The 16,068-nt window shown below is 35.9% G+C and overlaps 1 protein-coding gene across 2 annotated transcripts in view; it reads right to left on the bottom strand.

Annotated features, from left to right (window-relative positions):
* grik3 (glutamate ionotropic receptor kainate type subunit 3) overlaps positions 1-15,447 on the bottom strand; it is a 215,317-nt gene extending 199,870 nt beyond the window's left edge. For both annotated transcript variants that reach the window (XM_087286435.1, XM_087286434.1), the window contains exon 1: positions 14,866-15,447. Coding sequence is in view for 1 of the 2 variants with exons in the window: in XM_087286434.1 (XP_087142560.1) it covers positions 14,866-14,965 (100 nt within the window). In the remaining variant the exon portion in view is untranslated. The remainder of the gene's footprint in view (positions 1-14,865) is intronic.
* Positions 15,448-16,068: the final 621 nt, after the last annotated feature.

A 16,068-nucleotide genomic window follows, 5' to 3' on the forward strand; every position in this document is an offset into this window, starting at 1 on the left:
CATTGCGATCTCTTACTTCATATGTGATCAATGATTGCGACTGCTGTAGTTAGTCCAGTTACGTTATTGTTAAGTGTTTATCTTCAGAAAATCACCAAAAGCAACAATATTATGTAATCATAACGATATAATGTGGCAATAAGCTTGTAACTGTACTGTGTATTTACACCATAGCCATATTCATCTATGTAAACACACAAAAACATCATTAACATCATACCAGACATTATACATTATACATGTAAAAATTATACCATGTAAAAAGCTCATTTCTAGCCACTAGACTATTCTAAAAGGATAATTGAGTGTCATCCAGTGACAAAATGTTCTGTGTGTACTATACAGGAGTTATTATTATTATTATGGATTATAGATATCAAATTTTTTTTAAAGCATGACGGTAAAACATGAACACCATTATGAATGTATTAAACATATGCTTGTTTGTTGTAAAAAAATTGTAATAATGACAAAAAATACTAGTTTTTGCATCTCCTGACTTCTGTGTGCAGCAATGCTGTCGTTGTAGATTGTGTATTCTGGGAAATCCTTGTACACCTTGGTTTCGAGTGTGGTCCTGGAAAATCTGTTTCAAGGGCCATAGTTAGCTCTAAGCCTTCAAGCCAAAGAGAACTGGGACACCCCTACCCTTTCACGTGAACCTACGAAACGAGGGGTAGGGATAAGGGGAAGGGCTAAGGGGTAGAATTGGAACTGGGCCTCAGTCTCCCTCTTTTTTGTCCATCTCTCTGCCTAGCAAAAACAAAATATGTTATAAAAGAAACATCTTCGTGAAACTGATTTCAAATTTAAGGACCAGTTTTCAAAACAATTACAATGATAACCTTTTTGGTTGTTGTTTTTTAATATGGTAAGACGTTCGTTTAAGTAGCTATTCTAACTCTTAACCTGTTAGCTACTAACTTGTTAGCCTGCATTATTAACGTATTGGCTGTTTATTGGTACATACAAAGTTCATATTCTGCATGATCTTATTCTACATCCTTAATCCTAGCCAGCCCTAAACTTTGATAGCTATTAATAAGCAGCAAATTAGGAGTTTATTGAAGCTGTCTTGGTTAATAGTTTGTTAATATCAAGAATTGAACCTTAAAAGCAATGTGTTGGATCCTAGCCTCCAAATGTTTTAACAAAACTCACTGTTTGCTCTCAATTCCATCCTATTGTCTGACCTAGTTTTTGAATTTCTGCTCATTTTCATTCTGGCATGATAGGAAATATGTCATAATATTATTAAGTTATAGACTAACTGACATTTTTGGTGCAATAAATATTTCAGACATGAAAAAAAAAACCAAAAAAACCACAGAATTGTATGCAAAAGTCTCTCAATTTGATCACATCGACTACAATGCAATAAAGGGATTCCTGTCGTGAGTGATCATTCCAATACAGCAGGCAATGTAGCTATTCACAAGAATGTGCATTTAAAATCAATATACCTTAATGTCATCATTACTCAGTGAAGCTGAAGGAAACAGACCGACAGTGTATTATTGCTGGAACGGGTGATCCGTGCTCTAACGTAGGTTTGTGCAGCCACTGGGTTTGTCGGCAGACGGATAAAGCGGCTCGCATCAAACGGGAGGGAGTCTGTGAAGGGGGAGGACTTGAATGCCACACTATTTGAAAAGCAAAGGGGGAAAATGGGCTCCGTTTTATTTCGCTCCGGGCAGCGCACAAAAGAGGCGAGCGCAGCAACGTGGCAGGTTTTTAAATTGGGATCAAAAGGTTCGAGCTAATTAACAAACTAAATAAGAGTCTCCCAAGCTTCTCCAGCTTTCAGGCAGAGAGTCACAGCAGATATTTTGTCGGCACGTGTGAGCAACGGCATTGTTGATTGTGGTGCCGCCGTGACCTGTGACCGTCCGGGGTTTTACCGTTTGGACGCTTTAATTCTGTTTGACTTTCCCAGCGGGAGCCGCTTGACGGCAGCGAGTGGGAATCGGATGCGTTAGACAGGGGCTCGTAATAAAGACAAATGGGTGGACATGAAATTTGATTCTGTCTGCTGGTGTAGCACCACCTACAACACATGACACGCAAAAAAAGAGTAATGCAGAGCAAGAGTGAGATTGAAAGAGCGAGACGGCGAAAACAACTACATTGACAAGCTATGTATTTTTTCCAAGAGCTGTCATATTCGGAAGGTCACACACGCACATCCAGGGACAACGGCTCACTATTTCTGTTGATGAGATCATGGAGTATTGGTGTATCATTTATTTGTGATCCAAGGAGAGGTACAGTTGTATCGGCGTAAGATTAGTCAGCTTAATATTTATTATGAAGAACATATGTTCCCCAAAGACCAAGCGCTGTGGAGCACACACTTTGTAGTGTGATATGAAAACACCATCTGTTCCGAGAACAGTAGAGGGCTCTTGGAGAAAGGGAAGACCTTGTGTGTCAGTGAATTAGTTCTGTAATGTTATCTCTATTTGCTGCTGGTCATCTTGCTATGACCTTTATAGGCCTCAGCTACAGAAAGAGTGAAGAGAGTCCAGTTTGCAGCATCTGATTGGCTGAGCACCAGGTCAATAACAGAAGAGCACCGCAATGGTTTGCTGTTTGTATCCCTCCACCCGACATGGCACACAATCCAAAAATTACATTTGCTGTTTGTTCAAATTACTTATTTAATATGAGCTGAAGCAACACAATTCTTGAGGGTTTTTTTGAAGGACAACTTGATTGTTTTATGTTATTAAATTTGTAAAAAATAAACTTCTGTCATTCCTTCATTGTGTGGAACCCATTTTTTTCACAGTGTAGGAAATTGACCTCTGTGTTAGCCTCTGTCACTTAGCGGGTTTCCACACAAGTTTCTACATCTTGTTTATATACACTATGAACAGCAGCTACTCTAATTATTCTCTTTATTCTCCATTTCCACCTGGGGATACTCATCCCGAGGTCCTCAGATTATGCGGAGTCACTGATTGGATCCAAGACCAGCGACAAGATGATCCCAAGGTGTCCATATTCGAGACCAGGCCGTATCCTGAGCTGCTGCTGCGCTGTTGGTCATGGGGGAGTGGAGAACATGAGACTGATTCCAGTGACGCTCCAGGGACAGACTAGTCTTCGCTGAGACTAGCTTCCAGCCTCCACTGCTGAGACTGCAGCTCAGCACAAGACTTTTGGCCAGCGGAGAAATTAAAATGGTCGTGCCGAACTGAGTCTGGTTCTCTCAAGGTTTTTTTTTCTTCACTCTCCTATTGGTGAAGTTTTTTTCCCTCTCCGCTGTCGCCACTGGCTAGCATGGTTCAGGATCTGAAAAGCTATGCATCGATGAATTTGCTCTTCAGTGTTTGAAATCTCAGTAATGATTTTAAACCACACTGAACTGAGCTAAACTGAACTGAACTTGAATACTAAAAACTGAACTACCCTAAACCAGTTACTATGACCATTTATGTGAAGCTGCTTTGACACAATCAACATTAAAACGTACACAATACGTAACACAATACGTGAAAGCGCTATACAAATAAAGGTGAATAAATTGAATGCTAAACGCGTCATAAGGCTTGTAAAATGCTAGTAATTGAATAATGAAATGTAGAATAATCCTGCTAAATAAATAATAATAGTCTTCAGTTTATGAATAAGATGAATGAAATGAATAGTTATTAAAGTTACAAATGGTACAATTACTTATAGCCCTGAATGCTTTTCAAATCCTCATACAATCACAAGTCTCAATGACACATGCAAATGATCGATTATAATCCAGAGTCAACGTTGCATATCCAGTGATGTGAATATTGCGAGTGATCACATTGCGATATCGATGCTGAAACGTTATTTGTGCAGCCCTACTCTGTTACTTTCTCTTCTTAAAACTCTGTGTTTTCTTTCACTCCATGACACGTCACTACTGAGGAAAAGGCGGGAACTGCTCCAGACCACCTTTTAGTATCTGACTCACTCGATGACTCACAGAGTTTGATGTTTTTTGAAGTATTTTCATTGGTAGAGAAATGAACATAATAATTTTGCTCTGAAATGCATTACTCTAGCAAATCACTGTTGTTCTTCTTGTCGTAGCTGTTATTACATGTGACTTCGAGAAACAGCACTCATGTGCTAATGCTTTTCTCTTTTCTATTTCTGCCTCGACAACTCTCTGAGAGATTTGGTATGGTGATGACTATGTCTATGCCAATGTTGATATGTTTGGTCTTGGTGTCATAGAACTGCTACGCTGCTGCTGCTGCTTTGATTACTGGTGCAGAGTGAATACCGTGTCTTGTCAGTATATTCACACACATGCTGAGAATATAACCCACACAAACATAGACGATCTCTACACAGGTGGAGCTGGGATGCAGCAGAATCTCTGAAAATGTGTTGCAGATTGCTAACGCAAACAGCACTAAGCTATTTAAATAATTGAGAAGCAAGCTCATTGGCTCCTGAGGTGAAAGCAACCAATCGCCTGCAACATGAGTTGATGATGTGGTTTGAGTTTTTTTTCTGTCAGCTATGACACAATATTTCTCTTCCATTGACGTAAGTTCTTGCATGTTTTCACTGTTATATGGTAGAGGGAACTGTTACACATCTACAGAACCATTGGTGTGGTAGCATTTTGCTCTAAGCCGCTATCTCAGTAAGGGCAAACAATGATGCGTGAGTCTGTTGTGAAACCTTTTCATGGTTTATTTCAATCGCATCATGATTCATCAGTAAAATAGCTTTATTGCTATTAAGTAGCACCAGTCACCATGTAAAAACTCACAGTCTGAAAATTGTTTCCCTTACTTGCTCCACTTAGTACCTTAGCTGCCTTAAATCCTGATTTGCATCGATAAAATAAAAGTCTTCATTCACAAAATCAAAACATTAAAGCAAGTACTCGAACATAAATAAAATACAATAATTATCAAACCTCGGCCTATTCAGTACAAACCTAAAATTGAAAAAAGGAAAATGGCTCCAACAATTGGATTCGAAAACAGGCAAAGAAGAAGAAACAAGATAAACGTGTATGCTTAAATTCTTTAAAATAAATCTTTTACACCCTCCAAAAAATGTTGTTCGCAATCAGACTACCTATTTAAATTAAGCTGTAAGAACAAAATTATTGAGTTTTCTGTTTGGTCAACTTAATTTTTTTTGTTTAATCGACTTAAATTTGTAAAAACTAATAAGTTAACTTAATTCCTTAATGTAGTCGCAACACAAATTGATTATGTGGAATCCAAAATTTTTTTTACAGTTCATTGATGCTTTACAAGAACCATTTTGGGTTCCCTGGGAACTTTTTTAATATTATTAATCAGCTCTTTAAAGAACTTTGCTTTTCTGAGGAACATTTCAATAATCCACATAATTGTTCTCCACTTCAGGATGTCATATACCACCTGACAATAGTCTTGTTGTCATTCCTAGTTGTAAGAGCAAAAATAATAGCTTGACTTCTAGTTGATCATTTGGAAAAGTGGTAGAAGGTCGATTTTTCAGATGAATCATCTGTTGAGCTGCATCTTAATCATCACAAATACTGCAGAAGACCTACTGGAACCGGCATGGAGCCAGGATTCTCACAGAAATCAGTCACGTTTTCTTGATTTGGGGTTACATTCAGTATCAGGGGCATGTGAGAGATCTACAGAGTGGATGGCAACATCAACAGCCTGAGGTATCAAGACATTAATGCTGCTCATTACATTACAAACCACAGGAGAGGGCAAATTCTTCAGCAGGATAGCGCTCCTTCTGATCCTTCAGCCTCAACATCATAATTCTTAAACCCAAAGAAGGTCAAGGTGCCCCAGGATTGGCCAGCCCAGTCCCCAGACTTAAACATTATTCAGTATGTCTTAAGTAAGATGAAGAATCTTGATGTTCTCTGGGAGTCCTGCAAGAACGCTTTCTTTGCAGCTCCAGATGACTTTATTACTAGATATATTAATAGATTTATTAATAGATTTATATTTAATAAATATTATTTGAGTCATTGCAGAGATGTATGGATGCAGTCCTCCAAGCTCATGGGAGTCATACACAAGACTTTTGTCCAAGCAAAGTCAGACCTTACTGTCCTAATTTAATAATTAAAAATCACGGCATGATCATATTTTATTTTGGTAATCTAGAGGCCTTTGCCTTTCACATAAGCCACTTCTGATACCAAATGATCAACTAGAAGTCAAGTTATTATTTGTTGTTCCTAAAACTTTGATAGGCGACAAGACTTGTGTCATGTAGTGTACAGATATTAGGAAAAAAACTGAGTGAAATTCTGAATTCACATACACTATTTATGTTTGATGTCATTGTTTAAAAACAAGATGTTTTAACGTAAAGCAGATGAGTTAATTAGTAAAGAGATTTAGTAAATAAGTGTTTCATTCTGTCAGAAAACAGCAGCAGTGAATTTGAATTTCACCCATTCATCTATTCAATATTAATATTAATTTGTATGTAAAACCTGTCAAATGCGATGTCAGTTGCCAGTGCTAGCATAGTGAAAAATGACACACTTCACCTCACCCTATTGCCAAGATTTTAGAAGGATTGCATTACTTACAACATTAGCATAAAACAATAGCTGTTTGCCTATTTCTTAACCCACAGCCTCCATTTCTGAGTGCAGCTGACAGTCAAAAACTGATTTAAAAATGTTAGAAATGCATCCGGTTAGTTTAAAATGACAGCTAAATTATAAGTCATCAGCATGAGTGTGTATTACTGATTTAAAAATGGAATAAACCTGACCAAAAATCCAACCTGTGCTTTTCATTTCTCCATACAAAGCATAGATTTCCAGATCAAGCTGCACACACTCATGTAACACAGATTTTCTGCTGCATTAACATGTAATCAAATCATGCCACGAGCACCATTTTGGCTCCCATCTAATTCCGATCTTCTTTGTATATGCTGAATTTATGCAGAAACCAGCGAGGATGTGTGTGTGTGTGTGTGTGTGTGTGTAAAGTAGATCTCGGCTTCAGAATAGCAGGGTAACACTGACTCGAGAGAAGAGAGTACGGAGCATTTGATTCAGGGTTTCATGCGAACAAAACCGACATCTGCTCGCTCTCATTAACGGCACTGAAGCTAATCGGCAGGCCATAAGTGTGCTGACTCCGTAAATGGAAGAGCGTGTACAACAGCTTCAGTGAAATCAGACAGCTGTGTGTGTGCACTGCAGTATGCATGTGTGTTTGTGCATGTCTGTGTGTGCGATGCTGTCTTGCTGCATCTCCGACAACGGTGAACATCAAAGAAACTTGTGCGCTGGGCTCATACACACACACACACACATACATATACACAAAGAGCAGACGCATCGACCTCTAGCCTGTGCCGGAAGACTCGCCCATGACAGCTTATAGATTAAATTTGCACCGAAATTAAAAATTCATTTTCCCTCCCCAACTGATGGCCGTCGTATAAAGTGACACAATTCTTGTTGTCAGCTTCTTTAGAAATTTATCTTTGCTTCCTGCGCTCATTTTTTTTTCAGCACACTGGAAACACGGAGGAGACATTTCTTTATTTTTTATGTTATTATTATTCTTGATGTGGTTACTGTATATTTCTATTGTTCTTTATTTTATTGTTGTATTTGTCAATGTCTCTTATTGATTGATAGTATTTTGTGTACTGTTACAGTCAGGGATGGGTAAAAAATTGATTGAAATGTATTAAAAATACAAATGTATATAAAATAAAAAAAATACCTCAATTTTATGTGTATGAAAGTAAGCTAGGAAATACAGCAGGCAGAAATGTACCAAAATAAAATACAGTATTTTGTATTTTGAAAATACTGCAAAATACTTTTACAAGGGAGCATGACATTTCTTCTCAAACCTTCTATCGACTTATTCGATCAATCCTCTTACAGTTAAACTGACTTATAGAAGTAAACCCAGTGTTGCCAACTATTTCCAACAAAAACTAGCTAAAGCCTGCCTGAAAAGTAGCTAAATGTTGCCAGATGACGTCAAGCACTAATTTGCATATCAGTGACATCATCATGTATCTGACAAGCGTCAGCCCGTCATGTCTCTACTCTCTTAGGTGCAGTGTATTATATTATATTAAAAACATTCTATCCAGATGCACAATAAATAGGTTCTTTTTTTTATAAATCTTTTATAAAATATTTATTTTTTTTATAAAAAAAGTTAAATTACATTTACATGAAATTAAATGTGTTTAGAGCATTACATGTTTTCAGTGCTTTTTTGTTTTGTGATTGTTCTAAAAGATTTACATTTACTTGGTAACACTTTACAATAAGGTTCATTAGTTAATGCATTTACTAACATGAACTTATCATGAACAACACATGTACAGCATTTATTAATCATAATTGAACATTTACTAATGCATTATTAACATCCAAGTCCATGCTTGTTAACATTAGTTAATGCACCATGAGTTAACATGAACTAACAATGAACTACTGTATTTTCATTAACTAACGTTTATTAACATGAACAAATACAGTAGTAAATGTATTGTTCATTATTTGTTCATGTTAGTAAATGCATTAATTAACATTAACTAATGAACCTTATTGTAAAGTGTAACCATATACTTTAAAGTCATTCAGGTAATGGGTAAAGTTTGGTTTACATTGAGCCCACTTTTTCTGTTGTATATGGTATTTCCCTAACAGCATAAAGAAATTTAAAATATGTTGTCCTTTACAGTTTAAGTTCTCGTTGTCAGAATAAAACAGTACTTCAGTACTAAAACAGTATAAACCAATTTCTATCTCAAACTCAATTTTTGTTAATAAACAATTCCAAATCTTTCCAAAATATTATTGAGTACATACAATGAAAAAAAAGATGCAAAATTGTTTCTTTTTCTTGACCACAAAATTTACACATATAAGTTTAAATCTTTCCAAAACATGTTTAGCAGGATAAACTCTATGGAGTATTTTGTATTTTGTTATTTACGCAAAACTTATTTGTCAACTTCCAAGCTTTAACCCAAGAAATATCAAATATTGAAAGCCAAAAATGTCTTGCCAACAAACGGAGAGCATGCTTTAAAAGTAGCCAAACGAATGTTAAAAATTGTTAATTTGTTGCTACTGTAGGTGCTTTTTGAAAGGCTGCTAAATCTAGCAACAAAATGGCTAAGTTGGCAACACCAGGGCTGCCAACTTTTGGTTTTAGCTTGGAGTGAGACTGTATGCCCCACCCCTAAGCCTCACACCAAGCCACACCCCCATTTATTTATGAATATGTAAAAAGTATAAATTCATTCATTCATTCATTTATTCATTTTCTTGACACAGCGGAATGAACCGCCAACTTGTCCAGCACGCAACCCTTCCTTCCAGCCGCAACCCATCTCTGGGAAACATCTACACGCACTCATACACTTTAGCCTACAATTTAGGACAATTTAGCCTACCCAATTCACCTGTACCGCATGTCTTTGTTCTGTGGGGGAAACCGGAGCACCTGGAGGAAACCCATGCGAACACAGGGAGAACATGCAAACTCCACACAGAACCGACCAAATGAGCTGAGGTTCGAACCGGTGACCTTCTTTCTGTGAGGCGACAGCACTACCTACTGCGCCACTGCATTGCCAAAAATTATAAATATGTTATTTTAATAAATGCTTTTTATAAAATAATTATTATATTAAGAGTTTTGTTGTTATTATTATCCAATCATTATTATATTCTAAATAAGTAAAAGAAAGAAAATCTAAATGTAACTGGAAAACAATGTGAAAACACAACTGAAGTGATAAGATCATTTAAGAAATCTTTTTCATAAATATACTAATTTCATTAGAGTTAAATCTAAAGGGCGACGCAGTGGCGTAGTATATATATATATATATATATATATATATATATATATATATATATATATATATATATATATATATATATATATATATATATATATATATATATATACATATATACATATAAATATATATATATATATATATATATATATATATATATATATATATATATATATATATATACACATATAAATATATATATATATATATATATATATATATATATATATATATACATACATATATATATATATATACACATATATATATATATATATATATATATATATATATATATATATATATATATATATATATACACACATATATATATATATATATATATATATATATAAATATACATATATATATATATAGACTTATACATACAATACTGATGAGATTAAGTAAAATGAATTGTTTAATGTGCGCTGAATGCGTGAGAGTTGGCAGCCGAGTAAACAATGATTGACAGCAACAGCATTTCTCTGAGCAAGTTTAAGTCAGCTTCTCTGCCACCTCATTCACCTCTACTGTACATCAATAGGTATTCATATGTTAAAGAGAAACAAAAGTTTTAGTATAAATTTTGTACAAATTCGGTACATAAAATTCAAGATCTTGTCTTGAAGATGATCTCTGGATGAACTGTAAAAAATAAAATCTGTGTAAAAACCATCTAATGCAGATAATGAGTTGGAACATAATACTATATATCCTCATTGTTTTTTCACCCAGTAAAATGGCCACCTTCTCTTGACAGTCTGATCTTTTAAAAGGGTGATATATGAAGAGGTTATTTTAATTTTCAGTCATTTTTTTGGCTTAGTCTTTTAGTTACGAGGGGTCGTAGAAATAAATATTCCACCATATGTTCTTAGACAGCGGATTCCCTTCCAGCCACAACCCAGTACTAGGAAACACCCACACTTGTTCAAACACACACACATACACTATGGCTAATTTAGTTTATTCAATTTGGGGGGAAGCTGAAGCACCCAGAGGAAACCCACGCCAACACTAAGAGAACATGCAAACTCCACACAGAAACGTAAATGGTCTTTAAAACGTAGATGGTTGTTATATGGAACTTAGGGTATTTAAAGTGGCTTAGGAATCGTCTGATTGGTCAATCATAAATTGAATAATGCAGGACCAGCCAGAAGCAATCATCAGCACATGATCCTCTCGAAGTTAGTTTATAAATAAACTTCACTTAATTTTTTTGTTCACATGTTTTTTTTTAAATAAATTTTTTTTTTTTTTTTTTGCAATTGAAAACTTTCATATTTAATTAATGTAAAAACATGATTTCTGAAAACTACTAACATCTCCAGTTTTAGTAACGATCTCTGTAAAAAAAAATGAGCTGTTTTACAAATGAACTCGTTATATATACTTCCTGCTGCTGTGTAACAGGAGTCTGGAGTTTTTGACCAGACTGTGTAGACTGGACTATTATTAAATATTTGTGTCTCATATACCGCATTGAGCCACTTTAACATCTTTCCTCTTCATTAACTATACAGTGCACCTGCAAATCAGATACTGGCATGTGAAACAGCCAATGAAGTATTGTAGGAATCGCCACTGTAGGTCTTTTTTGTATGCTGTTTGTCTTATTTTACTAGCATCTACATCAACAATCCATCTAAAACTACAACTATTTGTGAAAACAAATTTGAGAAGGCATCAATGTGAGGCTAAAAAAACTAAAAAAAGAGCTAAAAAAGGCTTCGTCGCTACCAAAAATTAAAGTCCAAATTAAAGACATTTATTCTCTAGGTCTTTCTGAAGCAAAAGTCCTTCCCTTTCAAAAGGGTGGGGGGGTGTTGGGAGTGGGGAGAGGGAACTAAACGGTCATGTTCTCTATTGTGTTTAGGGTTGGTCAACTGTGGTAGCATCTATTAAACATCAAATTTTTGAAAAAGAAAAAAAGGCTAATAATTTTGACCTCCACTCTATAAATTGAGAATGTCAAAATGTCTTTCAAGATGGAAAAAGGAGAAACTAAATACATGAATGAATAAATAAGTGACAAAAACAAGTGTGTGAGATTGATGAAGTGGTCATAATAAAGCACTGTAACTCTTAAGTAGATAAAACCATTGATTTTTCAATAAATCTTTTGCTGGCGCTGATTCTCTCATTTAAGGCATTAGACATTTATCCCATTAAACCTATTGCTGGAAAAAAAAAACAGAACTGAGATGGACAAAATAGACAAGCTTAAGTACTACTAAAAACATAATAATAATCATGAAGACAATGTGTGTAAAAGTACACGAAGACATTTGAGAAATGTCAATCAGCTGACCCTTTCTTTAAATAAAATAAAATAAAATAAAATAAAATAAAATAAAATAAAATAAAATAAAATAAAATAAAATAAAATATAAAACGTCAGGATTATGATTCCAGAGGGGAAAAAAAGCTAATCTTTTGGAAGTTTGTCATTATTTTTCAAGACGTAAGCACGACTCGGCGCTGACATTTGGATGCGGTCCAGAGCTGTTTGTGCCAAATCTAGAGTGGATTCTGATAGGCTGCAGCTGCCCTGAACGATATTGAAAGGTTTTGAGTGACAGCGCTGAATCACATCTAGACTAAAAAGTCAAGCTGGCTTTTTGAAAACCCACTGAGTTTGGCCATTAAAGGCTGTTTTTAAATCTGCTGCGATTAGACGCTCGTCATGTGACCTGCTCAAAAACACGTGACCCTGGTGAGGTCACCTCGGCAAATACTAAGATGTGCATTGATGTACACTGATGAATACTGAGCTGAGGGCAAATTTATTAACCCCCTGGGAAATATTCAAATATTTCTCAAGTGATATTTAATGGGGCAAAGAAATTTTCATAGTATTTTCTATAATATTTTTTCTTCTGGAGAAAGTCTTATTTGTTTTATTTCGGCTGGAATAAAAGCAGTACTTAATTTTTTTTAAACCATTTTAAGGTCAAAATTATTAGCCTCTTTTAGCTATATTTATTTTAAATTGTCTACAGAATAAACCAGTTAAACAATGATTTGCTTAATTACCCTAACCTGCCTAGTTAACCCTTTAAATGTCACTTTAAGCTGAATACTAGTGTCTTGAAAACTATCTATAAAGGATTGCCAATAATTCTGACCTAATTCTATACCACAAAACAGTTCTCGTGACACTACAATAAGCATACCGCATTGTCCTTTCCCAAGCACTTCCTGTTTTAGTTTCCTAGCAGACAGCTAATAACACACAGGCACAGCAGAAGCACTCTTCGCCTCGACATTTACAGTCTTGCGGAGTGAGTTTGATCGACCATCTGGCCTCTGAGAAGTGCGTTGTAAAAACAGTGAAATCAATGGAGGCATGTCTACTGGATGCCCACCATTACCCGAAGCGTGTTGATGGTGAAACACACGGCGAGCGGCTGCAGAGACCTGCCTGCCTGCTCTCTTTTGGACACAAGCCTCTCTAATGAATTTCCATGCTATGATGCTTACGATGTGGCAAACAAAACCTCCCGCAGGCCCGCTGGAGCACAGTAAGCCCTCTGGTGGTACCAGGGTGGACTCCAATGCCTTTACACGTACTATGATGCATGCTGGGTGTAGTTGTTTTACTGCAGCACATACTTATATGTGCATCCCCACTAGTCCACTCCCGCAAGTCCACGCATACTGAAATATGTCATAGCTTATTTACTAATTACAATTTACTTATTAAGTATATTTACTACTAATGACACACTTATCCAGACATGAATGCTTTCAAAGGAAGATATGACTCGGTTGTGTCGATGCGAACACACTTTTTTTTTTTTTTTTAAATCTCTACAAATGTTAGCAATTACGCTGTCGCAACAAAATAACGGAGATGTCACAAATCACTCCAGGACAATGTCATTGAAGTCACAACCACAGTCATCAATCACAAGCGTGGAAAGAAAGCGGGCGAAAGGCGATGTTAACTTAAAATGCAATTAATGCAATTATTTTTTATATTTATATTAATTATTTATTTTTATATATTATAAAAAATATATATTTATACATTTTATACATTATATATAATTTATAAATGTTTATTTTATTATTTATATTATTTATTTATTTATATTTACATTTTTAGATAGATAGATAGATAGATAGATAGATAGATAGATAGATAGATAGATAGATAGATAGATAGATAGATAGATAGATAGATAGATAGATAGATAGATAGATAGATAGATAGGCTATTATATCAAAAGTAAATATTTTAGGCAGGGAAAATACATAAAAGAATAACTAAATATATCTTTAATCTATAATGTAATTCTACAAATATATGGAACAGCACAAACAGTTGAAGAGCAGTGAGCAGTTCTTAAATCGAGAGATAGCAATAATCTAATCTGAGTCTCTTTGGAAGTTGAAGGCTGTGCTTGGACATGTTAATGTCTCATAATGACATTTCGAGGCGTTTTTTTCCTTCTGCATGGCATCGAACCACTTGTCAAAAGTGATCTGCCTTCAGACAAAACTGTATTGATCTTTATTGGGCTCCTGTCTCCGCTCGGCGCACATATTTCAGCTTCTCAGACTGAGAAAAATCTCCGCTTTGTCAGGTTGCACGAGTCGTGCGTAAAGGTGAGGTTTTCCAGGCAAACTTCACGCAGCGCGATCTGTTTCCTAGATCACCTGTTAATACTGCGAACTCATTGTTTATCATTGTATATTAATATTTTACAAGAAATACCGTCACTCATCATCTCCAAACACCAGCATAATTCCATGTGCCACAGTTAAGAGTGTCTTTCCAATTGTTTATGAGATCATGAAATCAATGCAGCACCATCTGTCCCTGAGACGCGCGGCATGCTGATGGACGCGCAACTACATATCCAACGCTCATTTATTTCACCTTTTCTTTTCTCTCCAGAAAGCTGATGAATGCCACAGGTAAACTAACAGCAGTTCGAGTCAACATCGCAAGCACTTTTAGGAAAAAAAGCATTCATAAAATAAAGCAACCGTGTACATTACGCACTCTCTCTCTCTTACCTATCCGTATGACATGGGGCATCCCGAAAGAGCTCTGAATCCAGAACAGAACCACTATAATCGCGCTCCGGTATTCCACATATTCCCTCCTGTTCTTCATGACTGGAAAAGACTGGGATCAATCCAAGGAGCTCTCCAAAAAAAGAAAAGAAACTGCTCATCAAATTTTAAATGGCTGGGAGTCATATGAGGATTGGACTGACTGCGACAGATTTGCTCTCATTGTAGTTGGTTTGAACACCAGCTCGCCGTATTAATTATTTGATTTATTAATTTGAGTGAGTGAGTGAGGAAGTAAGTAAGTAAGTGAGCGCGCGCGCTCGGGTCTCAGACGAAGCTCCGGATCGGTGCGCGTCTCCACCTGCGAGTGCTGAGCTGCTGAAATCAGCCTGCAGGAGTCCCTGTATCCCCTTCTGTATCTCCTCCTACCGCTGATGCCGCAACAACCGGGCTGGAGTCCCGCGTCAGTGTGGATGGGGACTGAACGCTTCACGTTGCGCTGTCCGTTTCGCGTCTTATTATTGAAACGCGGCGGCGATGTGAAGTTGCCGTGCCTGCGCCCGGGTCGCTGTGATGCACACTGACGAAAAGCCTGTACTACAGCTGGGGAAGGGGGAAAAAAGAGTGAGAGCTCACACACTGAATGCATTTCGATGTTTTTATTTGAATTTGATCTTTTAAGTTGTCGGATTATGACAGGTGAATTAATAATGCCTGTAAATATTAGGCTAAAAAGCGAGTTATTCTGCGCTATTCAAACAGATTTGTGTTATTGTTATATGTTCACTCCTTTGTGTGAAAGGTCAGGTTTTCTGGATGCTTCCACTGAAGATGCTGAAACGTTCACGCTTTTACACAACATTCAAATAAAGTAAAAATATAGTTTTCTATAGTCCATTATTATTTTTATTTATTTTTACTTTGGTACAACCAAGATTTTTATTTTATTATATATATATATTTTTACCCGTACAGCAAGGTTTTGCTGTATCAACATAATATATATATATATATATATATATATATATATATATATATATATATATATATATATATATATATATATATATATATAAATGGCAACAGGCAAAAATACACTGTATGCATCACAATTGTAGATGCCAAAAATAAATATTAAGTAAAGATCATGTTCTAAGAAAACGTTTTGGAAATGTCCTACATATATTTTGATTAGTGACATAC

The sequence above is a fragment of the Danio rerio genome, chromosome 16 (genome assembly GCF_052040795.2).
Source record: "Danio rerio strain M-AB ecotype USA chromosome 16, GRCz13ab, whole genome shotgun sequence".
Classification (NCBI taxonomy): Eukaryota; Metazoa; Chordata; class Actinopteri; order Cypriniformes; family Danionidae; genus Danio; species Danio rerio.